Source organism: Elephas maximus, chromosome 12 (genome assembly GCF_024166365.1).
Source record: "Elephas maximus indicus isolate mEleMax1 chromosome 12, mEleMax1 primary haplotype, whole genome shotgun sequence".
In the NCBI taxonomy this organism is placed as follows: Eukaryota; Metazoa; Chordata; class Mammalia; order Proboscidea; family Elephantidae; genus Elephas; species Elephas maximus.
In genome coordinates this window covers 100,800,709-100,827,062 of record NC_064830.1, presented here as the reverse complement: position 1 = coordinate 100,827,062, position 26,354 = coordinate 100,800,709, and the positions used below count along the sequence as shown (strand labels likewise).

General features: G+C 57.0%; 1 protein-coding gene across 2 annotated transcripts; it reads right to left on the bottom strand.

Annotated features, from left to right (window-relative positions):
- Positions 1 to 357: 357 nt before the first annotated feature.
- On the bottom strand, positions 358 to 26,354 carry GRID2IP (Grid2 interacting protein). Of its 2 annotated transcripts, none has more exons than XM_049904323.1 (21): positions 26,341 to 26,354; positions 18,819 to 19,067; positions 18,585 to 18,670; positions 15,732 to 15,801; positions 15,173 to 15,267; positions 14,657 to 14,840; positions 13,101 to 13,255; positions 11,141 to 11,269; positions 10,827 to 10,924; positions 10,515 to 10,632; positions 9,386 to 9,741; positions 8,293 to 8,709; positions 6,340 to 6,427; positions 5,406 to 5,483; positions 4,739 to 4,935; positions 4,319 to 4,474; positions 4,089 to 4,175; positions 3,008 to 3,137; positions 2,803 to 2,921; positions 638 to 802; positions 358 to 429 (listed from the first exon to the last, which is right to left on the bottom strand). In XM_049904323.1, exons 1-21 carry the CDS (start codon positions 26,352 to 26,354, stop codon positions 358 to 360), a joined length of 3,063 nt encoding a protein of 1,020 aa, XP_049760280.1. The 2 variants fall into 2 exon arrangements, with proteins under 2 accessions (XP_049760280.1, XP_049760279.1); XM_049904322.1 differs by lacking the exon at positions 26,341 to 26,354 and adding an exon at positions 21,987 to 22,021 and having other exon boundaries at positions 11,141 to 11,272.

The window sequence follows — 26,354 nt, the reverse complement described above, 5'->3', positions numbered from 1 at the left end:
GAACGCGCCCGGGGCGAGGGAGGCAAGGAGAGACACGCAGGGGGCGCCCGGGCGAGGGGCGAAGCCAGCCGGAGCTGGAGCGCGTAGGGGGGACTCGGCCAGACCCGCACTGGGTGGCGGTCCGGGCTCACCGGCTGAGGTAGCTGCAGACACAGGCCGCGGGTCTGGCACCCCGACCTTTCCTGCCCCCAGGCCGCTTCAGGCCTGACCTCTGGCGCAGGCGGCGTGGGCACAGCCGGCGTGGCATGGCCACGCGGGACCTCGACGTGTCGGGCCTGCAGTCTCCGGCACCGCCTGCAGGCGTCTGTGTCTGCATTCGGACCGAGTCAGGCCGCTGGAGGTGCGGCGTGGGCACCGTCACCAGGCCAGGGGCGACACCATGCCGGAGCTGCGCGAGCCCTCCCCGGTCTGCAGGTCACAGAGCGCTCGCTGGGGAGGAAGGAGGACGCGTTGGTGTGACTGGCCCGGGAGCCTCCGACACACCCTTCCTTTCTCCTCTACCCACCGAGACAGTCAGGGCAGAGGGTCGGGGTAGTTGTGCCCTGGGTTTCCAGCTGGGGTTACAGGAGAATCCCTCCTTAAACCTCTGACCCCCACAGCTCCTAAGGGCCCCCTTAGACCTCCCACCAGGACTGACCTCGAACTTGCTCATAAACTCCGCGAAGATGCCGAAGAAGGCCTCAGAGGTGGTGGCTTTAGAGTCCTCCCCGAAGAAGGCCAGCACTTTGCCCAGCTCCTCCGTGGCCTCGCGCTGCAGCCCGTCCAGTGCCCGCAGCACTGGTTGGGCCGTCTCCAGGAAGGACTGACCCACCTGGTCAAGGAAACGGCCCCCAGGTACCCTGTCGATGACCCCAGACAGCACCCTAGCTGCCCCACTCCTGGAAGCCTGAGTCCTTCCTGCTGAGATCCGTGCCCTGTTCCAGAGGCTCCAGCCCCACTGCCTTCCAAGCTTGTCCTGGAACCTGCCGAAGCCTGCCCGTCTCAGGCTTTTTGCTCACTGCTCTCTGCAGGGCTGGCTCTCTCCCCTAGGAACTCTGCTCAGATGCCACTGTCCCCCTCTTCCCAACCACCCACTGACAGTAGCCCCCTCTGTCAATCTCTGAATGCCTGGGTAGTACAAGGGTTAACACACTGGGCTGCTAACCCAAAGGTTGGAGGTTCAAATCCACCCACAGGTGCCTTGGAAGAAAGGCCTGGAGATCTACTTCTGAAAATCAGCCATTGAAAACCCTCTGGAGTGCAGTCCTGTTCTGACACACACAGGGTCAACATTAGTCACAGGTGACTCGATGGCAGCTGCTTTGGTTTTTGGTTTTGTTCTGTCATTATCTGAAATTGTTCCAGAAATTGTACCTTAACTGTATGCTTGATGAGAGCAGGAGCACCTTACCTGTTTTGTTCCCTATATGTGTCTCCAGTGCTCAGAACAGTATTTGGCATATAGCAGGTCCTCAAAAAAAATTTAGTGACTGAATGGCTATTATTTTTTTCGGCACTTACGCTGTGCCAAGCTTTGTCTTAAGCCCTCTACGCATTCTTATTTAATCATCACAACTCTATTAGATTATCCCCATTTGACATGTGAAAGGACTGAGGCACAGAGAGCTTTAGCAACTAGCCCAAGATCACACAGCAAACAGAGTGTCAGGGCCAGGGTTGAACCCATCTGCATCATAATCAGTTAATGACCACAATAGCCTGCCTTTTTACAATGTGAAAACTGGGGCTCAGAGAGGTTAAGTGGCTTGTCCAATGTCACACAGAAGTAAGTGACTGAGTTGAGATTTGGGCCCAGGCCCATCTGATGGGTCAGCCTAATTACTCTTGTCCCCCTGCATCCAGCTCCAGCCCTTTGATAACCATCCATCCTCTCCCCGGGGACCTCCAGGCCCAAAGGGGCAGGTAGGGACTCCCAGAATGAGGGAAGCCAGAATGAGGTGGGACTGACTCTGACCTGCATAGCCTCCACATCTGCAAAACATCTGGGGGTTATGTGGGTGAAAGGGGGTGGGGGTTGGAAGCCCCTGGCACAAACCCCAGTGTTTGCTCTACAAGGTCTCTTGATAAGGCGGGGGGGGGGGGACCTGACACCAAATACCTATCCCTGTACTTACCCCTGCCACGTCCCATGCTCTGGGGGCAAGGATAGATGACAGGAACTTTCCAGGTGGGGCACCCTGGCCTGCCACAGCCCCCAGAGCCCACCTTCTTTAGCTTTAGCTGCAGCAGGAAAAGCCCTGTCTTCCCATTCAAGGGTACTCTCCTCCCCTGGCAGCCCTGCTGGGGGTCTCAGTGATAACGGGTCCCTCTCCTGACTGACCAGGCCTGACAGGCCTCTCCTGTGTCTTGTGGCTTAAATCTGGGCTGAATTGCCCAGGAAGGCAGATAGGTCAAGGCCATGGCTTTGGGACACTCACAGAAAGGCTCCTGTGTCAGTTGTACCCCAAACCAAACCCATTGCCGTCGAGTCGATTCCGACTCATAGCAACCCTTTAGGACAGAATAGAACTGCCCCATAGAGTTTCCAAGGAGCACCTGGTGGATTTGAACTACTGACCTTTTGGTTAGCAGCTGTAGCACTTAACCACTATGCCACCAGGGTTTCCCAGTTGTACCCAGACATGGCAATAAGGACTTGGATTCTATATGACCAGGCCAGACCCTCTCCCAGGACCCCTGGGTGTACAGCCGCCTCTGCCTAGAACCTCTGCTGGAAAATGGGGTCTGCAGTAGCCACTGCAGCCACCTCGACCTGACTATCTCAGGGTCCACCCTGGCAGGGACAGGCTGCCCGGAGGATACCGCCATGACCACGGCAAACTTGTCATCGCTGGAGGGGGCCATGCTCTGGCAGGCAGCCTGTATCTCCCTGACTGTGCCATGGAGGTCTGTGAGGTCGCTGGTCAGGGCCCGCTGGTTCACTGTGGGGAAGGGGACAGAGGCTTCATGGGGACGCCCCCCAGCCCAGAAAGGCAGTATCTCCCCACCCACCCACTACTCAGCCTACCTTTGGCAGCCAGGGGCACAGTGGGCAGGTCCTGAGCAAAGCCCAGGAGTTCCGGGAAGTGCTGGCTCAGCGATTTGGCAAGGATGTGTAGGAAGGTGGACTTCCCGTCCACCGTCTTAGTGGAGTTCAGCTGCAAACAAGCCCCAACATGCATCCTCCTCAAGGACCCCATCACATTCCCGATCACGTGGCCCAGGGTCTCTCAACTCAGTGTCTCCCAGACTGCGGCGTCAGCTCTGACCCTCAACACTCTCTCTGCACCACCACAGCTCATAAACCGCTTGCTACTGTTCCTTACTCAAAACTCTTATCTGCTAGGATGTCCCTGGAAGTTAGGGGGTTCCAGGACAGTGGCCACAGGTGCCAGGCCCAGGGTTCTCTGTCCTCCTGAGCTTTCCCCTGCCAGAGGAAGGACACAGCCCAAGACACTCTGGCCCTGGGGGAAGGGGGGCATCATTCACATGTCTTCCCTCCTGTGGTTTTCCAGAACCATCTGTAGCCCATCATATTCTAGACCATTCATATCTACAAATGGAGTTTTTCTTCCTTTTCAAAAAACATTCTCTGATCTTAGATCTTTCTGGAGTAGGCTGGCCTGAAGACAGTTGACGTGGTGACAGTGGAGGAGGGCACAGAACCTACCAGGTGGGGCTCAACTCTCTTTTTCCTCCTGGAGCCTACCTTCCGTGCCCCCTACTCCATTTTTCCAGCTTAAAAATCCCTGGTGGCACTAACTGAAAGCACTACTTAGCTGCTAACTGAAATGTTAGCAGTTCAAAACTTACCAGCTTCTGTAAAGATTACGGCCTTCAAAACCCTATGGGGCAGTTCTACTCTGTCATATGGAGTCACTGTGAGTCAGAACCTACTCAACAGCAACGGGTTTGGTTTGAGGCTTGACTTAGAGAAGCCACTGTTGTCCCCTACCTGTGATGCAGTCACATCCTGGCCTCCCTGCAGCCCAGCTTCTTCTGGGCCAAGGGAGGGTCCTGGTCATGATGTTCTCCAGGCCCCTCTGCCACAGCTGAGTTCGACCTCTCTGGTAGAGCAAGCTAATGAATTACTGCCGAATGATTCTTACCTCCGTCAGGAAGTTGATCTTGAAACCGGTGGTCTTGTTGGTCTTGGGCTGGCCATCGTTGAGATAGTTGCCCATGGCTAATACAAACTGTGGAGAGGAAGGTGGGCAGGTTCTGCCCAGGACCTCACATGGCTGCCCACCCCCTGGCCGGGCTGTCAGGATGGCCCTCCAGCTCAAAACCGCAGGAGTGAGAGGTGCGGGTAGGGTGGCCAGGAGGGGTGAGCCCTGACCTCCAGGATCTTGGCGAGCTTCCGGCTGTTCTTGAGCTCCAGGGAGGCCTGGCGCAAGCATTCAAGGCTGCCTCGGATCTCCTCTGTCTTCTCCTGCAGGGTGGCCTGGAAGTGGAGGCTGCGCAGGCGGGTCTTGTATTCGGGGACCGACAACATCTGCAGAGAAGGCAGGGGCAAAGATTCATCCATCCAGGCCAGGAGATTCACTGCCCCACCGCAGCCCGAGACCCTTAGAAGAGTAGGGGTCTGGGCCCAGAATTCCCTTTAAAAACAAGAAACAGCCGCTAGGGGGCGCCCCCATCCCAGCTACCTGGGGCCCCAGGTGGGAACTGGCCACTGGAGGTGCAAACGGGAGCTCGGAGGCGTGAGCGCGGGAGTGGTGAGGGCGAGGACCCAGAGGGACACAGGCAGCGGCCGCACCTGCAACACGAATTGGTCGGGCTCGCTCAGGCGGCCGGGCGCATCGCGGAAGCCTTGATAGCGCTGCTCCTCGTCGGCGTCCGGCGCGAAGAGCAGCAACTGCGCCAGGTGCGCGGGCTCCAGGCGCCGGGGCTCCATGCTCATGAGGACCTGGCGCAGCTCGGCGGGGCTCAGCTTCAGGTGAGCCAGGAGAATGGCTGTGGGGGTGGGGGCGGAGCCGCCTTAGGGGCGGGGCCGGAGCGGAAAGGACGGTGAGGGAGAGGGTGGGTCAGGGATGGAGATGGTCCTTCCAGGGACCGATCAAAGATGAGGCCCGGTGGGTGGGGCCCGTGGGGGTGGGGCCAAGGACCTGGGGAGGGGCCTGAGAAGGAGAGAGGGGGAAGATAAGGCTGGAGGCGGGGCCAGAACGAGGGTGGGCTGGCGGGTAACTATTACAGGTGAAGGGGGGCCAACAAGGGGGCGGGGCTCTCAGGACGCGGATGAGAGATTGAGTCAAGGCGGCACCTGTGCTCAGGTGGGATCTGGCTGGCTGTGGGGCCTGGGAGGGGGCTTTCACCTACGCGCGGGGGGCGACGGGCCCCCCCCACGGACGGATCTGAGGTTCTGCTGCCCAGAGGGAGGGCTGCCTCCCGTCCCCCACCACCCCTACGGCTCCCCGGATCCTCACAGGTGTTGTAGGCCTTCTTGTGGGACAGGATCTCTACCACCTCCTTTTTCCTGAAGGGCTCGGGTCCGGGCGCCGGCTCTGAAAAAGAAACTGGACGGTTGAATGAGGGAGGTTGGGGTGGGGGAGTGATGTAACCACAGCCTGGCCGGTCAGGATGGCCTCTTGAGAGGCTGGAGAAACTGCCAAGGGTCAAACCTCCCTGACCATGGCTTTGACTGACTCCACCCCAGATGTCAAAGACTCCCCTCATTCCTCAGCCGTCCATTGGTGGACTCCCAGATCTAGTTGAACATACTCGGCTTATGTGGCATGCAATCTTCTCCCTCCCCCTGCTGCCACCTTCCCAAATGCCCTCTTCTCCCCTGTGCCCTTGGGACTGAGCTGGCAGAGCCACAGAGCCTACCACCTCTCAACCTTTCAGATGATTCCTGGTTGGACAAGGGCCTTCCTCCTCCATCCTAGGTCCACTGGCCACACACAATATCCCTGGCTGCTTGGAACCCCACCCAACAACTATGGGAAGCTACCCACACAGGGGCGAGGGGAGAAGAAGGCTGGAAGACATATTTGTGGATGCTTTGTGTCCACCATGTTCTGTCTGTGTGACTTTGAGCAAATTACCCAACCTCTCTGTGCTTCCTCATTACGAAGTGGGTCATCACTGTGCCTATCTCATAGAGTTGTCACAGGGATTAATTTAGAAAGGAGAGCGCCTGGCATTTGGTAAGCATGCTATAAATGCTAGCCATTATTATTATTGTCTCCATTTTGAGATAGGAAAACTGAGGCTCCAAGAAGTTAAATAACTTAGGGACACAGTAAGAAAATGCCAGTCAGTGCAGATCTAGGAAATTCTAAACCACAGAAGGCAGCAGGTGGGCTGCCATTGAGAGCCTGGTATCTGGGGTTCCCGCAGGGCCATCAGGCCACTCACTGGCAGGTTTCTGGGTGCCGAAGTGGAGCTCTAAGTCGAGGTATTTCACCATGTCACTCAGCTTATCATAGTCAGAGTCTTCCCCGAGCTGCGAGGGAGGGTGGGAGATTCAGAGTGAAGTGTAACAACTGTGGCTGGACCCCTTCCCCACCCCACCCATTGTTAAGGGCTGCCCTGGAGGTTCCCTGAGGGAGAGCCCCCATCAGACCCTGAGATAAACTTAGGGGTCAGGAGGAGACTACAGGAGAAGCTAAATCATCCAAGTTATCTGTGATGAGTTGTCTCCCCATGTGGTCAACAACACACTCACACATGGGACGCTATCCATGCAGAAATCAGCAAGTTGGGTGAAACAGAGGAAACTGTGGCTGTAAAGAGGCTGGAGCCAACCAAGGGGGCTTGAGGAGGTGGCCAAGGGGTCTGGCCCTGTTTTGACGTCTCCTTTGCAAGAAATTAATTCACTAGTGCTGCCCTGGGCAGGAGCTGGTGCTGGGGGACCTCAAGCAGGCAAAGGCCAGGGGTTGGAAGCTAGGCAGGTGACTTTGATGAATGGTTTGGATAAAAAGTAACCATGGGGGTTGCCAAAGAGGAGATCCCAAAGGGCGGACAGGCAGAAACATAAAGGTTCAGAATATGACTGCAGAGCAGGGATGTCCAGTGTGGACTCGGACTCAGCCAGGTGCATGATCTGTGACCCTGTGTCCACTGTCAATAAGTGGTAGAAGGACCACACTATGGAACAAGGTTCAAAAACCCATCTGAAATTGGGAGGCGTGAGGTCTCCAGGGGAGACCTGGTGGATCCCTGTTTGTGGTTTTATCCTGCTGAGCATGGTTATCAACAAGATGGAAAGGTTCCCAGGAGATACAGACTGATGCCAACTTGGCTGAGAGGGCAGGAGACAGACACAGGACCTAGGAGATGGCAACCAGAAGAAACGTAGTGTGGCTACATGTGAGGGCATGCTATTGATTCCAAGAAGATGAAAGTACTATGGTTGAGAATGATAGTGGACATGAGCACTGGCATGAGGCAGCCCCAGAAGCAGGAGGGATGCCAGGCCATATTAAAAGGAGTATGGTGTCCAGGTTAAAGGGGGTGGGAAATCTGTTTTCTCCTCTGCAACGGTCAAGCTCCAGGTGCGGGGGTGGGGGAGGGAGTGTCAGGTTCCATTTGGGAATTGCCCTTTGACAAGAACATGGACGCTGGACTTTAGGGGCTAGGAACCATATTTTAGGGGACTGACCTAAACAGAAGTGGACGCGGTGGCAGTAGAACTTTGCTCATCTGACAGGTTAGTCTGTGGATAAGGGAGTATAGTTGCTCTGCCTGATTTCAAGTGCCAGGACAGAAAAGAGGGCATGGGAATCGGTGAGACAAGATTTCAGAGAAATACAACAAAGGATGGTTAAAACTGTCCAGTGAAGGAAAGGCTTCCTTGGCAGGTAGTGAGTTCCCTGTCACCGAGAGTGTTCGAGTATATATTAGTAGTGTTCTTTGAAGGCGGAGGCTAGTGCAGCAGTTTGGACTGACTGCCCTTGAAGAATCCTACAGTCTTGGCTCCTGTGAATGACCACTCATGGTAGAAGGCTGGACAGTTTGAGGGCCCTGATCCTCTAACCAGAAATTCTTTTCTTGGCTCTAAGAGCCTACAGGAAGTAGTGGGGCTTCAAGACTGACAAGCTTCAAGGGTGAGTGTAGTGGCACTTCCAGATGTCCCCAGTGTGTCTTTTGCTCAAGGACATAGATTGAGCTTCGCAATTCGCAGCCAAAGGTGGGTTGGGCTTCAATGCCTGACTCAACCACCAAGGGAGGGGGTGTCCATGGGGTCCTCTGTTCAAGGACTGGGGTACATTAGGACTGATGTTGGAAGAGCCCCAGAGGATGGGTCTTGTCTTCAACACTGCTGACCAGGCCACCCTCCTCTGGCCATCCAGGCCCAAGGTCACCTACCTGACCCCAGATGGTGCCTTCCGAGTTCTCCACCTGCTCCCACCGCAGGCGCTTGACGCTCATGTGGCTGGTCTCGCTACGGCGGTGGCCCAGGCCTCGGGACAACATGGGGGGTGCACAAGGCACGGGTGGGGGCAGGGGTGGTGGGGGTGGTGGAGGGACTGGGTGGCTGAATTGGGAGAGGGGCTTGGCCAGCGCCTGAGCAGGGCCCCGGGGACCATCCGGGTTGCGGGAGCTGGACTTGGTGTCATGGAAGGGCAGGGGTGGTGGTGGGGGGGGGCTGAGTGGGGGCGGGGGGATGTGGTCAGAGATGGAGGAGTAGGTCAGGGAGCTGCCCTCCTCGCTGCTGCTGATGCACTCGCTGGCACTGCTCCGCTCGTTGGTTACAAAGCTGCCCTGGTCTTCATGAAAGCTCATCTGGCATGAGGGAGAGCAAGGCAAGGGGAGGAGGAGGCCGGGCTCGGACAGAGACCAGCGCACGTGCCAGTGCGTGTGGGGTGTGGGGCAAGGGGAAGGAGACTGGGGTAGCCTCGGGCAAGGGGCAGCATAGCCTGAGGACAAGGATAGGATATCCAGTCTGGTGGGTTAGCCTGAGACTATGGGTGAGATAGCCTGGGAGAATACAGGCTAGCCTGGGGTCAAGAATGGGGTAACCTGACACAGGGTATATAGGGTAGCCATGGGCAAGCGGTAGGATAGTCTTGGGAGGAAAGGACAGAAGAGCCTGGTGGCTTAGGCTGAGACTTTGGGTGAGGTAGCCTAAGCAATGTAGGACAGCCTAGGACAAGGGACAAAGGATGGGGTAACCTAAGGCAGGGTGTATGGGTTAGCCTTGGGCAAGGGGTAAGATAGTCTGTGATAGTGAATGGGGTAGCCCAGGACAGGTGGCGGGGTAGCCTGGGGCAAGGGGTGGGCTAGCCTGAGCCAGGAACTGGGTGGCCTGAGACAGATTATTGGCCAGACTGGGGCAGGGAGAGGGAGAGCCTGAGGCAGATCCTGAGGGAGGTAGGCCTCTTACAGGGACATGGGGGCACTGTTCCCCTTACAGACCCCATGCCACACCTCACTCCCCACCACCTGCCTGTACACCCACCTCCTCATAGTCATTCTCAGGGGTCAGGAAGTCATCCAGGACAGCAACGCGGGAGCCCAGCTGTTCGCTCAGTGCGTCCAGGAAGCGGTCGGTGTCTTGGCTCCGCACAGGGCGGGAGAAGGTGAAGAGCTTCCTGCGGCTGGGCGGGCGGGCAGGGTCCGGGCTGGGGGGGCTGTCAGGGTGGGCGGGCCCGGGGCCTGGCTGCGGGGAGGGTGCCCTGCTGCTGTCCAGGCTGGCGTAGGGGTGGGACTCAGAGCTGCTGGGGGAGGCCAGGTCCCCCGAGCACAGTGGATAGTAGCAGGGGGAGGGCAGCAGCCGTTCGCTGGGCCACGAGACGCTGGACAGGGTCCTGGGCCCTGGGGTGGGGGACGGAGCGTGAGGACCCTCTTCAGATGGTACCTGGATTCCAGGGGGAGGCTGGAGGGGAGGGGGCCGGGGCAGATGGCTCTGTGTCCTGGGCACCCCCTTCCCTCTCAGGGCACAGCCCAGGAAGACACTGGGCAACACTGCCACCTTAGGCTCTTCACCTTGGTGTGGCGGGAGCATGGGGAACACTTGATAGTCCCAGCCCAGCTCATCTGGGAGTGGACACCCGGTGTCCCATCCACCACCTGGCTCAGACCTCACACCCACCAAACACAGCTGAAGGGGCTGAGGCACCATCCTCAATCTGCAGACCAAGAGCAACAAGGCACCTCCCACACCCTGCAAGCCTTGGCCTCGCATAACCCCATGGGCCTCGCATAACCCCATGGGCCTCGCATAACCCCAAGCCTCTCCTGGGGTCCTGCCTCTGAACTGCAGAGAAACCATTCCATGTGTCCTGTGACCCACCATCTTCCTAGCTGTCCCATTCACAGAGCAACACATACACTTTACAGTTTATCCAGTACCCACAGCCATATGCTAACTTGGGGACTTCTTTGGGGGCAGGAGAATCACAGGGGACAAGAGAGGAGCTTGGGTGGGACATGGAGACTTTTGAGGTGCCCCCACAACTCAGTCACATGGCCAAGGAGCAGAGGGGAAGGTCCAGGTGTCACTGGTGCCTGTGGTGGGGGTAGCACCCAGACAGCCAGTTGGGACAGAGGGAGTGCCGCCCACAGACTGGGGCTGGATGGGCACCTACCTGCGGTGCCTGCCGGACTAGGCACTGGAGGGGAGGCCCGGGATTTGGACATGGTCCCCCTCTTCCCTTTGAAGCTGCTGTTCAGTCGGGACTCAAGTTCTGCATAGACCGCAGACATCTGTGGGAGGCGAGGGAGAGTCCAGTCCGTCCATCACCCCCACGTGGCCTCCAAGGCCAGGTCTGGGTGGTCTGCAAGGCTGGGATCTTCCCCTGTCTGGAGCAGGTCTCCTGGGAGGGTCTCTGGACCCAGAGCATGGGTGCCCCATACCCCACCCCCACTGACCCCAATGGGAGAACAGAGAGGAATCTCACCATCTTAGGGTTGGGGGTCTCAGGGAGGGATGTGCCATCTCCTGCCTGGCGCTCGCCTGGGACCAGAGGAAGAGGCATCTCAGGGCAGTCACTGGGACCTGCTGGAATCAGGGGGCCGAATTGGCCACTGGGGTCTAGTCCCCACTTCTGAGCTCATAGGCTCAGGCTCTGCACAGACCCATGGGGCCACTGCTCAGCCCAGCCCACCACCATCCCTTGGGATTCCTCATCTCACCAAGCCCATTTTGCAGGTGAGAAAAGTAAGCCCCATCTGCAGCCTTATGCCCTGCCCCAGCCTTCTGTCCAGTCCTTACTGCAGCTGAGGCTAGTATCCAGGCCTGGGGCCCGGAGGCTGCGGCGGCACATGGAGGCGGCCCTCAGAGAGCTGCGTGGCTGTGGCTCAGGTGTAGGCTCCGGCTCCGACTCTGGCTCAGGCTCAGGGTCTGCTGGGAGACATGCAGGCAGATGGGTCCTCCTGTCCGCTCAGCAAACAAGGAGCCTCGAAAAATAGGGAAGGTGAGGGCCAAAGCAGTCCGCCTGCCTCTAGGACAGCTCTAGAAGAATCCTGGGACAAGAAGCCAGGAGCAGAAACAGGAGGGACACCCCAGTGGAGCTGGCCCGAGGACAGAGGCCTGAATGCAGTGGCCACAGCCCGCCCAACAGGACCTCCCCCATGACAAAGGTCTAGGACCCCATGCCTACAGGGTCTCGACACTCTGTGCTTGGCCCAGACCTAGTACAGCTGCCCATAGGGTCTTGTGGAGCAAAATGGAAGGTTCCAGATGTGTGGGATTTCTGCTGCACAGCCTGGGACCTCAGCTTCTTGCTAAAACCCTTGGCCCTCCCCCAGCAAATTGTGGGTCTCAGGAATAGGGGCAGTAGGCACACAAGGGCCTGCACATAGTAGGTCTGGATGGTTTGACATAGTAAGCACAGAGTGCCTAGAACAGGGTCAATACATTATCATAACAAAGAAAACCCTATTCCCTAATGGGATTATGTCCACAGGTATAGGGGTTAGAATTTACAACACATAATTCTAGGAGACATAATTCAATCTATAACATATAACCTTTTGGCCCCCCCAAAATTCATGTCCTTCCCACATACAAAACACATCATCCCAAAAGTCTTAATCTCATTCCAGCATCAACTCTAAGTCTAAATTCTCATCTTCTAGGTCAACTAAATCAAGTTTGACTGGTTTGCCATGAGACCAGAAGAACTGGATGGTGCCCTGCTACCATTTCTGAATGTTCTAATCAAAGATTCTATAGAAGAATCCTGATCAAAAAGGGAAAATGCAGAACAGAACTTCAAATTCTCATGGAATCCAGTCTTTCTGGAGCCATGGGAGGCTGGATGAGCTCCTGAGATATTCTTTAAACCTTAAACCAAAAATATCCCTGAAGTCATCTTAAAACTAAACAAAAGTTTAACCTAACTAGTAAAAAAGGTCTGCCTTACGTTCACTTAAAGCTCAATAAAAATTATTAAAAAAAAAAGGTCTGCCTTGAGCACTGTGCTCTTTTAAGAACTGCCTATGTGATCGAAGTGACAATAGCAACTCGAAAGATTAGATAGGAAGCTTTGGGGGCAGTGAGTTATGTTAATAGGGGAGGAATAACTCAGAAAAGGAGGGTGAGAATGGTCACACAACTTGTAATAAATGTCACTGAATTGTACGTGTAGAAATTGTTGAATTGGTGTATGTTCTGCTGTGTGTATTCTCAACAATGACAAAAATGAGTTATTCAAATATGATTCTGGGTTCAGCGCTCTTTCAACTCACATGGCCTAAAACAGGAAATATATGGTTTGTGGGCATATAGTAGGCCCGCTATTTGAGGGGCTCTGTGGGCTTGGCTGGGGAGGGCTGCCATCTGAGCTCTGTCGTAACAGAAAGGCAGCCGAGGGAAGCTGAGGTTCTTGGGTGTGCTTGTGAGCCAGGACACAGCAGTCACGTGTCACCCGACCATATGCTGGTGTGTCTGTCATCAGTGACCACATGGTTTTCTTGGTCTGTGCCATACTTCTTGGCCCACAGAGCATTGCCACTGGCCTTTCTCTGTGGTGCGGTGAGGAGCCAGGGATTGTGATCGTGCCCATTTTGTGGGTGAGAACATGGAGACCCCAGGAAGTGAGGGGTCTAAAGTCAAAGGTGATACTGCATAAAGGTCTAGCTGGGAATGCACATCTATGTGTTGGGCTTTGTATCTGCATGGCATGTGGGCAGGTGAAAACAGGTATCTCTCTTCACCTGGGGAGGCTCACCTGTCATGGCCGTGTAGCCCAGGAAGCACGCGATCTTCTCCTGGCACAGCTCTTGCTCCTCGTACGTCAGCAGTTGGTAAATGAACTGCCAGAGGACCTGCTTGGCAGGTGTGTCCAGTACGGGGTAGACATCGACGATGAGGGTGTCGATGTTTCTAGGGGAGGTACAGGAGCAGGTGGCTCATCACTCAGGGGCTCCACATGGGGACCCGGGTTGGGGGGTGGACAAAGGGATACTTCTAGGCCATGGAATTCAGCCTCATACTCCCCTCACACTCCCCACACAGGACAGAGATGTGTGCAGGGGGGCAGGCTCAGGACAACCTGTCCAGATTCAAACTCCAGCTCTACCACTTGCCAACTAAGTGATCTTCCTCAAGTTACTTTACTTCTCTGTGCCTCAGTTCCTCATTCTGTAAAACGGGGATAAAAATAGCACCTACCGCACGGTTGTGAAGATTAGAATGGGTAAACTGTGTTGGGAAAACTGACTCACTATATCAAGGATGCTACCTGGATGGTACAAACAGTTAATGTGCTTGGCTGCTAACCTAAAGGTTGGAGGTTCAAGTCTACCCAGAGGCACCTTCGAAGAAAGGCCCAGCGATCTACTTTTAAAAAATCAGCCATTGAAAACCCTAAGGAGCACAGTTCTACTCTGATACATATGGGGTCGCATTGAGTTGGAGTTGACTCAACGCCAGTTGGTTACTGGCTCTCAAGGATAAGCAAACTATGGACAGTAGGCCAAAACCTGGCCCACTACCTGCTTTTATAAAGAAAGCTTTATTGGAACACAGCCATGTCCGTTTGCTTATATATTGTCTGTGGCTGTTGTCAAGCTACAACGTCAGAGTCGAGTAGTTGGGATAGAGACTGAGACATAAGCCTAAGATACTGACCATCTGGCTCTTTACAGAAAGTTTGCCAACTCCTGCACGACATGGGGGGAAAAAAAACTGGGTCCTTACACCGTATCACATGTAAAGGTGAACTCCAGATAGATAAAAGACCAAAGAGTGAAAGATACAATTATAGAACTAGTAGAAGAAAATGAAGGAAAATATCTTCTGTTCCAGGGACAGGGAAAAACTTCTTAAACAAAATTTCAAAAACCAAAACCATAAAGCCAAAAATGTGGTAAATTTGATTATACAAAATTAAAGCTATCTGTTCAAAGAAGCACAACTTAGACAAATTAATATAACAGAAGTTGTTGCTGTGAGCTGTCGAGTCAATTCTGACTCCCTTATATGCAGAAGTGCAAGGTCTAAAATCAACAAGAAACTAAAATCATCACCGTCTACTTCATGTTACAGAGGAGTGGGCAGTGACCTGCCCAAGGTCACCTCGCTAGGAGGTGTCAGAATTAGGGTTTGTTCTCAGGGCAGCCTAGCTGTCCCCAACCCGGGTAACCAGCTGTGAACTTCTTGCCCCCCCACCCCCCCGAGAAGGAGGCTGTGAGAAAGCTCGGGCAGGGAGACCAGGACAGTGAGTTCAGGTGGAGTCTGGGGCCCACCCAGCGCAGCTCCCCACCACCATGCTGGCCTGGCCACCTGTGCTGGAAGAAGCTCTCGAGGGCCCGGCAGATCCCATAGCGCTCAGGGGGCGTGAGCAGGTGCTCCAGCTGCTGGCTGAAGGTCCTCCCCTGGACACGGATGCTGGATGGCAGGATCTCCGCCACCCACTGCAGGGAGGTGAGCGCTGATGATGGGTTGGGGGAATCCAGTGAGTCAGAGTCTGCAGGGACCATGGGTGGGGGAGGCACAGGTGAGCCAGTGTGCTCACACCAGGTGCAGCTTCCTGAGGCCAGGGGACCTCTGGTGCTGGGGTGTGACCTCCCAGCACCATGCATTGGGGGGCACCCCTGCTGCCCACAGCTGGGGACGTGTCTGGAGGGAAAGCCCTGGGCAGAGTACTGGAGCTGCCACCCTGGGGGCTCTGAGACAGGAAGCCACAGGTGTGGAGGGAGAACAGCATGCTCTGCAGGCCTCTGGTGCTCTGCACATGCCCCAGTTCCACACCCAGGGGCCGCGCAGGGTCTCTGCAAGTCAGCTGAGGGGGGAGCTCACCGCTGGCAAACGGGACAAGCCCCTCCTCCACCACCAGTGTGGGCATGGCACCGCTGCCCTGCAGCATGGACACTACCTTGTCGTGGGAGCAGTTCCTGCCGAGCAGAGATGGCCCAGGGGGGCCTGCCAGAATAAGCCCTCTCCACAGCCACCAGCCAGACCTCCCCACCTAGCAGGAGGAGACCAGGCAGCAAGCCCCCAGCTGGGCCAGGAGAAGCAGCCCAGGCCTTTCTCCCTTTCACTGGAGAAAGAGGGGGCTGTGCCCATGTACCCAAGGGCAGAGCCTCCCCCTCAAGTGCAAGTCCCAGACAGTCCATTTAACTATGTCCTCAGCATGGAGCATGTAGCAAGTGGGCCTTGCGGGTATTTTCTGGTGGGAAGGATGAACTGAGGGTCCTGGCTAGGGTGGGGGAGAGACTCAGAGTCCTCATAGGAAGAGGGACAGCTCTGGGGGGTGAAGAGCTAGAGGAGATTGGGACCATGGCCTGGGTGCCCCAAGAGGCAGGGGTCTTGGGGGACGGCACATCACCAAGCTCTGGTGTCCCTGATGGCCTCTGACCTCATGTCTAGTCCATTGAGGAAGAGGATCCGGTCCCCTGACTTGAGGGAAGCATTGTCGGCTGGGCTGCCTGGAGGGGAGAGAGGGCATGGCGGTCAGCTGGGTGGGGCCCACTCTGGACCCCGCTCTGCAAGTGGGGCACTGCACTTCTGCTTTACGGGGAGGGGGAGGGTAGAGGAGAGTCAAGTTCAGATCACCAGACCCTTCATTAGACCTTGTGCCTCTCTAATCTCTGCTGCCCTAAGGAGGAAGGGACCTCTGGGGAGAACTGGGGGCAGTTCAGGCACAGCAGTCACATGGAGTTGGCTGGGACTGGTCAGATCCCCAGCTGCCGGAGCAGAGCAGAGACAAGGACAGGGCTTGAGAGCAGCATCCCCGCACCATCCCTACACCCTGCAGCAGAGCCTGCCCTACACAGTCTTGGTCCCACATCATCGAGTCCTCTGTTTATCACTAGGAAAACATGGGTTGGCCTACAGCAGGGCAGTCTCCTTGCTCACGCTAGCACACATGTGAGCAGCTAATTCTCATTCTTCACCTTGATGGCCCTGAGGGTCAGACCCACCACCTGACTAACACCTGGCGGGAGGAGGGTCCTTTCTTTCTGCCTCTTTTACTTGTTGTGGTTAGCTGCCATCAAGTCAGCCCCTGACTCATGGTGACCCCACGCACAATGGAACAAAACACTGCCTGGTCCTGCGCCATCTCCGTGATTGGTTGTGGATTGGACTATTGTGATCCACAAGGTTTTCATTAGTTGATTTTTGGAAGCAGATCACCAGGCCTTTCTTCCTAGTCCATTTTAGCATGGTAACTCTTCTGAAACCTGTTCAGCATCACAGCAACATACAAGCCTCCACTGACGGATGGTGGCTGCAGCTGAAATGCATTGGCCAGGAGTCGAACCTGGGTCTCTCACATGGAGGATAAGAATTCTACCACCGAACTACTACTGTTTCATACCTTTAATTCTTTAAATGTGGTTTTCTTTAGTTCTTTGAACACATTTATAATAAGTGTTTTTATTTGTAGTCACTATAAATTTGTTTGGAAGCCAGTAGGGGGAATGAAAGGAGCCCTGGTGGCACAACGGTTAAGGGCTCAGCTGCCAACTGAAAGGTTAGAGGTTCGAACCCACTCAGCAGCTCCACAGGAGAAAGACCTGGTGACCTGCTCCTGTAAAGATTACTGCCAAGAATACCCCCTGAGGTCACCCTGAGTTGGTATCAACTTGATGGCACCTAACAACATCAACAGATTGTGAGCGGCTCTCTCTTGAGGCTGTGGGGGCTGGGAGGAAGGTGGCTTGTCCAGAGAGAAATAGCAACGATCAGGGAAGATGTCCTCGGTGAGGTGGGATGGGGGAAGGTCCTTTCCCATGACTGACAAGGGGCAGACAGTGACAGTGGGGACTACTGCAGTCTGGCCAGAGTGGGGTGGGGGACCCAAGAGGTTGTAGCAAGAGACCCCAGCTTCTGGTCCTCTATTTGCCAGAGCCTCTCTAGGCCTCAGTTTCCCCATTTGTAAAAGCTCCTGTTTAAGCACTCCTTTCGCTCTGCCACTGCAGGCTTCCTATGACAGCCTGGAGGATAGGGGTGCAGGGAACAGCACTCTGGATTTTAACATGCCCTAGGCCAAGTGTCTCTGGTTCCATGGGTGGGACAGGCAGGGAGATGGCGGGGAGGCAGTGGCACAGTTGGAAAAGCAGCCTTTGGGCCTATTCCCCTCAGCACTGGGTCAACCACTTAACAAAAAAACTCCCGTTGCCATCAGGTGGATTCCAACTCATAGCGACCCCATGTGAAAGAGTAGAGCTGCCCCATCCTATAGGGTTTCCAAGTTTACGGAAGCAGGCTGCCACATCTTTCTCCTAAGAAGCAGCTGGTGGGTTTAAACTGCTGACCTTTCAGTTAGCACTGCACCACCAGGCCCCTTGTCAACCACTTAGTGATGCACAAATCAAGGAGAACTGGAACATGCCAGCTGTCAGGACGAGGTCTTGGAACTCTACGATGGTGGCAACATGATACAAAGGCACTGAGGCGCCTTCCCAGGGATCAGAGGTGCCCATGTCACAAGTCCATACACTGGAGATGTGAGATGCAGAAGTGCAGAAAGGACCCGGTACCAGCAGGGGCTCCAATGGGGATGTATCATCAGGAGCATCAGCCCTGGGAGCTGGGAGGGGATGGATGACCCAGCCCTGTAGGATGGTGTTACAAGGAGAGAGTTCAACTCAGTACCAGGAGGCACTTCTGTCCGATGGAGAGCTTCCATGGTGGAATGGGCTGCCTCAGCAGGAAATGAGCTCCCTCCCTGCTTCCCACCACTGAAGGGGCAGAAGGGGGGATTCCTGCTCTGGAAAGGCTCTGCCTTCTTTGAGATGTCTTGATTCCAGGAGCAAGAAGGGACAGGCTGGGTGGGGGGAGAAGGGGAGACCAGGTGGGGGAGCTGGAGAGCAGATAGAGGCTTGAAGCCCAGCTGCCTCTGAGTTTGGCCTGCCATTTAGTGTCCAGTTCACAGTGAGCACTCAGTGCAGGGAATGCTGTCTGGGGCACAGTCTGGGCAGCTGGTCCTGGCTGCCCCAGTGTCCCAGGCAGTGCCCCCAGCCCTCCCTATGCACACAGAAAAGATCTGGATGAAGAAGTTGGCTCACTCGGTTCAGGGTGGTGATGAAACTGGAGGGGTGATGTCCCAACTTAGGTGGGAGAGGATCTGGGTCTACTTGCTCTGGGACAATCACAGGTCACAGGCCACACAGTACCTGGGAACTTGTTTACCCGGGAACCCTACAACAGTGTCTTTCACCTCATCCTGGGCCTTGTGACTCTTTGGACACCCTCCTACCCTCACCTGGAAGAACGGATTCGATCCAGACAGGCCCATGGCCACGCAGAGTGAAACCGAAGCTCTTGTTGCCCTTGTAGACTCGGACGGTCCTGGGGAGAAAGAAGGGGCAGGTGTCCTGCCCTGGGGGCGCAAGGGACGGAGAAGTCCCGTGTCCGCTCCCCTCAGCCGCTCCTGTCCCCAGGGGTGTCCACGCGCAGTGCCCTCTGTCCAGGTCTCCATCCCCGCGCATCGCCGTACCTGCGTGCGCCCCCCGGGCCGGCGTGGCCGCCCAGCAGTGAGGCAGCCTTGAGCGGCGGTGGCTCGTCGGGGCGGCGAGGCGGGGCGCTGGCGCGTGTGGACACCAGCAGGCGCTCGGGCCGCTCCTCGCTACGGCTCCGGCGTAGCCGCTGTGCGCCATGGGTCCTTCGCGCGCGGCACAACTTGCCCAGCAGGCCCTGCGACACCACCTCGTCGAAGCGTGCCCGGTGCTTTTTGGGGATGAAGATCCTGAGGCAAGGATAGCAGCGTCGGGGCACGTCCCCGGATCGCGCCGTGTTCCCCCCCAAGACACCGCCCAAAAGGACACAGTCTGGGCAGGCACAGTTTGGAACTGGCTGTCCCAGTGTCCCCCACGGTCTGGCCATATCAGGACCGTGGCTCCCGGCTCCCTCTACTTCTGACAAGTCACGTTCAGGCTGTCCTCCATTCCTCCCCCCACCTCCCACTCCAGCCTCCTACAAGGGGCCTCAGGCCTCCAAAGCCAGTCCAGGGAGCCACCGGCCTCCTGACACCAGGTCTTCCCACCTAGCCTGAGGCTGGCTCCACCTCCAGCACTCTCCCTCACCCCTCATGCTATGCCCTGGCATCACATCTATCAGTCACCCCACCTCCCCCCCACACACACTTTCTCCACAGTGGTTTCCAGGGGACTCAGCTGGAGAAAGCTGGAGTCACAATCCCCCAGGGTCAGACTTCAACAGACCTCATCACACCTCCAGTCTTCCTGCTGGCTCCTCTGGGCAGCCCTCTTTACTGCTGCCCACTCTAAACCCACCTCTAAGCCTTCCCTAGGCTGTTGTAGCTGGCTGGTGCAATTTCTCTGCCCCCTTAGCTACACTAGGCCTCCCTTCCACAGCCAGATCCTCAGGCCCACCTGTAATTTAGTTCTCTGTGTATTTGGTGTGCCCCAGCTACCTGTGGCGGGCACTTTGGCAGCCAGACACTGGGGGTTCAAAACCAGAGGGATTGTGGTTCACACATGAAAAGGATTCACCCAGCGAGTGGTGAGGGGCAGGCAGAAGACTGGCATGGTCCTCTGTGCATGGGGCCCACCCAGGACGATTTCTCAGTGCCGTGGGTCTCCTTTGTAAGACCGACCACAGGGTGAGGGCTGGATCTGTTGGCTCAGCTGTGAGCCACAGTGACCAGCCAGGGCTTGGCACATGGGAGGGGCTCGGTAAAAAAAAAAAAGCTGTGCCAAGAAAACCTCTGAGTAATGGTGGCAGTCAGCATGCCAGTGGAGTCCCCAGCCATGGCAGAGGATTCTGACAGTCAGAGGGGCCCCCTGGTTACCAGTGTGGCACAGCTGGCCTTTGGCACAGTTGGAATCGGAGCCCCTAGCCTTTTGAGCCTCAGTGCTGTGATCAGGGCCCCTGAAGTTGCGGCTGCTGGAGAGGCCTCCCTGGCTGCATCCCAGGGCTCTTTTTCCTGTCCTTTCTACCTAGAGCCTGCACCAAAGGTAGGGCAGGGAAGAGAGAAGGGAAGTGGGCAGTAGCCTTGCTATTAGTGCACTGCTGTCTAGTCCATTTCGACTCATAAAGACCCTATAGGACAGAGTAGAACTGTCCCATAGGGTTTCCAAGGCTGTAATCTTTACAGAAGCAGACTGCCACATCTTTCTCCCACAGAGTGGCTGGTGGGTTTGAACCGCTGACCTTTCAGCTACCACCTGAGCGCTTAACCACTGTCCTACCAGGGCTCTTCCAGTAGCCTTGCAGCTGGCTGAAATCCAGCCATGGCTGAGTGGCTTGGTTGGCCCCTCTTAGTTCCCCTGGCCTCCTGTGAGGGTGAAGGCCAAGCAAGTAGAATGAGCTGCCTAGTGGGAGGGATAGGGTGTGGCTTCCCAGGGAGGGAGGGGTTCCCCCACTAGGTTCTGTCCTCCTCAGGTGAGCTCTGCTCCAGGTTTGGGTGTCCCAGGTGACCAGGGAGGCAGGCTGCATGGCTGGGAACATCCTGGCCTGACATGTCCACCCCTGCTTACCAGCAGTGATCTCACAGATTTCGAGCACAGCCTTATTCCCCAGATGGCCACTCTCCACCTGCCTGGCCTGCACATTCTCCACACCTTCCCATGTGTGGGCCCCAACCCACTCACACCCTCTGGCAAAGGGGGCTGACCAGCCTGAGACTGTCTATCTTATGGTTGGGCTCCGGGAGATCGTCAGCCCCACACCCAACCCTGATTCCAACCGGGGAAGGGGCCAGGTAGCCTCCCCAGTTCCAGCCTCTAGCAGTGACCAGAAAAGGCTCTGTCCCATAGGGGGACCCAGAGGAGGCACTAACTGCACAGGTGGGAGAGGTTTGGTGGTCCTTTCCCTGCTTGGTGTCCTTGGTGCTGAGTTAGATAAGGCTGGAGGCTAAGGCTGCCAGCCAGATGCCCTTCCTGGTCCTGAGGGCCGTCCATGTGGCTCAGCGTGGGTCTGTTCTGACTCACTGACCCTGCAGAACCAGGTGCAGTGGGGCCATTGCAGCTGACCACTGTCTCTGACTCAGACAGTCAGGCAATAGCTGCCTCAGGACCCCTGTGTCCCTGCTGTGCCCACAGGCCTCTCTGAAGCCACACAATTCTTCCTGGGGGACACACAGTGACCACCCATACAGGGTCCCCTCTCTGCCTGGGTCCAGCTAAATGCAACCCCAGGCTCCTACAAGGGGCTCCCCTAGGTCCTCTTTCTATGCCCATTCCCCGTCCCCATCGGCTTTCTCCACCCCCCCCCCCTTGATCATCAGCCAGCCCTGGAGGGGCAAACTGCTGGGGAGGGGGTGAGAATGCCCGGCCCATGGGGGTAGCGTCAGTCCAGGGTGCAAGTGCCCGTGGTGCTGGCAGTGAAGAAGTCGTGTCCTCCAAACTGGCTTAACTCTCACCCGGGGCACGGGAACCCAGCCTCGGTCCTCTGTCCTTGCTGTCCCCTCCCACCAGCCCAGTAGAGAGAGGGCTTTTCAATACCAGCCCTTTGTCACCCACCCCTGCTCTGAAGGCTGCATGCGCCCTGTCCCCTCCCAGCTGATGTCCCTCCCTCCTAGCCCCAGGCAGGCTGGGTTTGAGCCCACCCCGGGCAGGGAAGCCCCTCCATGGCCCAGCCCCACCCCCTTCAACCCGGCCAGGGCGCATGGTTCCCTAGATCGCAGGGCGCGGGGAGAAGCTACCGAAAGTGCCGGGAGAAGCCTTGGTCCTTCCCCATCTGGAACCCGGACGGCGGCGCGGCAAGTGCCGAAGGGCCGGGGTGGCAGAGCCGCGAATGTAGCGAAGACGCCGCGACTCCACGCGCCTCTGCCCGGCAAGAGCGCGGGGTAGCCCCTCCCGAGCCGCCACCCTGCCCGCCCCTAGCGGGTGGCCCCGCCCCGTCGATGGGAGGGGGAGGCCCAGGGGACCTCTCGTCACACCCCTTCCCCTTGGCCTCCTCCATTATGTACCCCCCAAGCTCCTTGCCTCCGACCTCTGGGGCCCTAGAGTCCAGCACGCCCGTGGAAGAGACCGAAGTTGATAGCCTTTGTGGATAGCCCGAGAATGCTTTCTGCAGGGGGTGGCCTTTGCGCTGGGCCGAAAGGGCTCAGCCGGGAGTAGCCAGGGAAAGGAAGCACTGCCGACCCAGGGAGATGCTCAGGCTGCGCGGATGCCAAGGGAAGGGAAGCAGCTGGAGAGGGGGCCTTGAGCGCCATGGTCAGCTGCTAAGGCTGCACCTGACAGCAGTGGGGGCCAGGGGGGTTCAGGATCTAAGGGAGGTGGGAGGACCCCAGAGACTTCAGTACACCAAGGGGGGTCGTGCTGCTGGGAGGGCACCCAGGGAGGTGGTGGGTGGGACAAGTGGCTAGATTGGTAAAACAGAGGAGGTAGAGGGTGAGAAACGGTGAGTGAGTGGAGGTGGTCGCGGGGGCCAGGTGGGAAGACTCCCAGGTGAGTGGAGGGGGAGTAGTGGACCTCTCTGGGGTGGGTATGTCCTACTGGGAGAGAGAGGAGAGGAGAGCTAAAGGGGAGGAAGGCAGAGGGTGCAGGGAAGGGGCATCCAGCTGCCACACTCCAGGTGCCCCACTCTCACTGATCCAGGTACTGACTGCGGGCTGGAGGGGGTTCTGCTGACCCAATCCCTGCCCCCACTTGTGAAGGGCATGGAGAATCTTCCATCTGAGGGCCAAAGGATAGTAAGTCCTGGAGGAAGGGCTCCTCAGGGTCATCTCAGTGGGGACATCAGCATGAGACCCTCAGCTTCCTCTTTGGGACCTCACCAGGAGGTGGCTGGCAGGAAACCCCAGGGATCTCACCTTGGCCTCATATTCATTATCATAGGCAGGCCCTGCTGTACCTGCAGCCCCATCACGTGGGACCCTGCAGACCTGACCCTGAGTCTGGTTCTCTGTCTAGGCCATGCTGCCCAACACCTCTCAGCCCCATGCTCCTGGTGCCACACTCCTGGCCCTGAGGAACCACCCTCCCACCTGGCTGCAGCAGGAAGCCAGAGCCTACCCTCATGCCCTGCCCTCTCCAGGCCCAGCTTGTCAGGTTCCGGTGCTTAGCCCTGTCAGGGAGACAAATGCTGGAAACCTGCACAGTGAGTGCAGCTCCTGGCACTGGCAGGGCCGCAGCCGCCCCAGCATGACAGAGCCATCTCTGGCTGTTTCTCGCCAGCTGCAGTGGCCTAACCTCCAGAACCAGGCTGGCCTGAGTGCTGGGAAGACTGTCCACTGTGCCAGGGCAGAGAAGAGGCCAGCAGGGTAAATGCCCATGCTAGACTCCAGACCCAGTCAGCAGCAGGCATACTGCCTCAGGGATAGCCCTCATGGACACCGGGAAGGCACTTGATGGGACCAGCAGCTGGTGCGTCGGGCCAGGTGACCCAGGGCAGCATGGAGTGGGCTGGGGCACCGACAGCAGCTGGCCTTACCTGAAGTGTCTGCCCCAGAGAGAGGGCACTGCCGAAGGCAGGTCACTCTAGGGCAGTGGTTCTCAACCAGGGGCGATTTTGTCCACCAAGGGACATTTGGCAATGTCTGGAGACATTTTTGGTTATCGCACTGGGGGAGGGGGATGCCATTGACATATAGTGGGGAGAGTTCAGGGATGCTGTCAAACATCCGGCAATGCGAATTCTCTGGCCCCAAAGGCCAATACTGTAATGCTGGGGTTGAGAACCCTTGCTCCAGGGATTCTAACCAAACTAACACTGACTGAGCACAGACTATATGCCTGGTAAAAGTCTGTGGGTGAGGCAAATGCTTCAGCGCTCAACTATTAGCTGAAAGGTTGGTGGTTCGAACCCACCCGGAGGTGCCTCAGAAGACAGAGCTGGTGATCTGCTTTGGAGAGGTCACAGCCTTGAAGACCTTATGGAGCAGTTCTGCTCTGCACACTTGGGATGTCATGCCTTGTCGGCAACTAACGACAGCAACATATGTCTGATTCTTCTACCAACATGGTCCCATATAATTCTCCCCATAACTCGGTATCGTGGTGTCCCAGATACCTGTCATTAATGCAGAAGTGGGGAGGGAGTGCAGAGGGTCCCTCACACCCCACCTCCAAATTCTCAGCTAATCTCTGTGCTGCTTACAGTTGGCAGAGTTCATTGATGTGGTTTCCTACCAAGGACCCTGCTGGGAACACACAGGGACAAGCAACGTCATTTTACAGATTAATCGGGGAGGCCAGCCAACCTGCTCAAGATCACACAGCCAGTGAGTGGTCCTGGGGTTCAAAGCTAGGTCTGTCAACTTCCAAGTCCCAGCTCCTTCCAGCAGCCCAGTTGTTCCCCTTGCCTCCCCACCTCCCCCGGCCCCTCCTTGCGTATTTCCTGAAATACTCATGCGTGTGTGGATCACAAAGCTGATGTTGCTTTCTGTTCCCTCCTGGCCAAGTTACACTTTCCAAACGGCCTGTCTTGTCCTAATTAGGAAGTCATTTTATCACTTCATCAAACTGGGATCCCTTTGGGGACAGACCCAAATTAGATGCTGAGCCACAGGACTCACTGCTCTTTAAAGGAAGCTGAGCCCCCGTGCTTACGTTGCTGTCACTGCCAGCCATGGCTCCATTTGATCTCCCCTGACCCCAATCTCACCACCCTGCACAGCAGCGCCATCCAAGAGAATTTTCTGCAGTGATGGAGATGTCCAATGTGGTAGCCACTACCCGGATGTGGCTATTGAGCACTTGCAATGTGGACAGTGAGATGGAGAAACAGGATTTTCAATTTTATTTAATATTCATTAAGTTTAATTTTTAATAGCCACATGTGGCCAGTGGCTGCGGTGCTGGACAGCACAGCTTTGTGGCCTCACTGCTCCTTCCTCTCCACCTAGGCCTTCTGACTGGGCCACCAGGACCACCCCTGGGAGGCCATACTGTGGCTTCAGAGGGTTTTCAGCCTCTGTGATGAGCTCTGGCATCTAGACATTTCTTTTCCTACCCTGCGGCTGCTCACTCTCTCCTTTAAACCTTGTTTCTCTGAGATGGGGGGGGGGGCCTTAGGGGCAGAGCTGTTGCTCTTTGGGGCCCCCATCCCTTGGAGGGTGGCTCATAGTGGAGCCCTGTTAGGTACCATGGGATTGTGTGGTGCTGCCCCCACCTTGGCACACAGGGGTACCTCTGTGGCTGGATGCCTAGCCTGAGGAACTCTCCTTGGGGACTGTCCTCCCACCTCCACAGGGCACACAGCCCACCTCAGCAGCCACTGTCTGAGTAATGGCCTCAGAGGGAGTCTGCTCTGATTGCCCCCCTGAGATAGCCCTGGGTGCCCCTCAGTTGGCACTGGCCTGGGATCACAGCTGATGTGTCTGTGACTCTCCATGCTCTGTCCCTACCACATAGTGGGGCCCCTTGCCAGCCTGGGGTGGGGGCGGGGGTGGCAGGGTGGCTAAGGCCGGCAGCCAGGGTAACCTCCCCACTGGCAGAGCCCAGCTGGGTGCCGCCCCCTCCTCGAGCAGCCTCCCCAATTTTCTTGTCGCACTTGACACGCTCTGACAAACACAGGCTGCTGTTTCATCCTCCCGGCAGCGCTCCTTCATCCTCCCGGCAGAGCTCCGGGGACTTAAGCGGCGGGGACCCGGCATCCCCAGGAGTCCAGGGTTGCCGCTTCCAGGCTGGAGACGGAGCGCAATGGGGGGGGGGGGGCAGCCCCCCATCACCTGTCCTGACTGTGCCGCGGGGCTGCCGGCCACTGGGGACAGACTGTGATAGGGAGAAGCAGGAATGGGGCTGTCCCCGGAGGCTGTCAGAGAGGCTGGCCCCCGGAGCGGCTGCCAGACCAGCCGGCAGCACGCGGGAGAGGAAAGGAATCGAGCGGCCCCCGGGGGAATCCCTAGCCTGGAGCCCCCCGTGCCAACTTGCCAGAAGCCCCCTATGTCCCCGGCCAGCCTGGTGGGGAGGGCGGTGGAGGCTGCCCATTGTCACCGCTCCAGGAGCCCCCAGCGCCTATGGCATCGCCGCCAACACAGCACAGTCGCTTTAGAAAGAACTTTTCTTTCTCTCTCCGGATCTTCCCAGCCAGGGACTGGCCCCTTTACTCACCCCAGGCAGCTCAT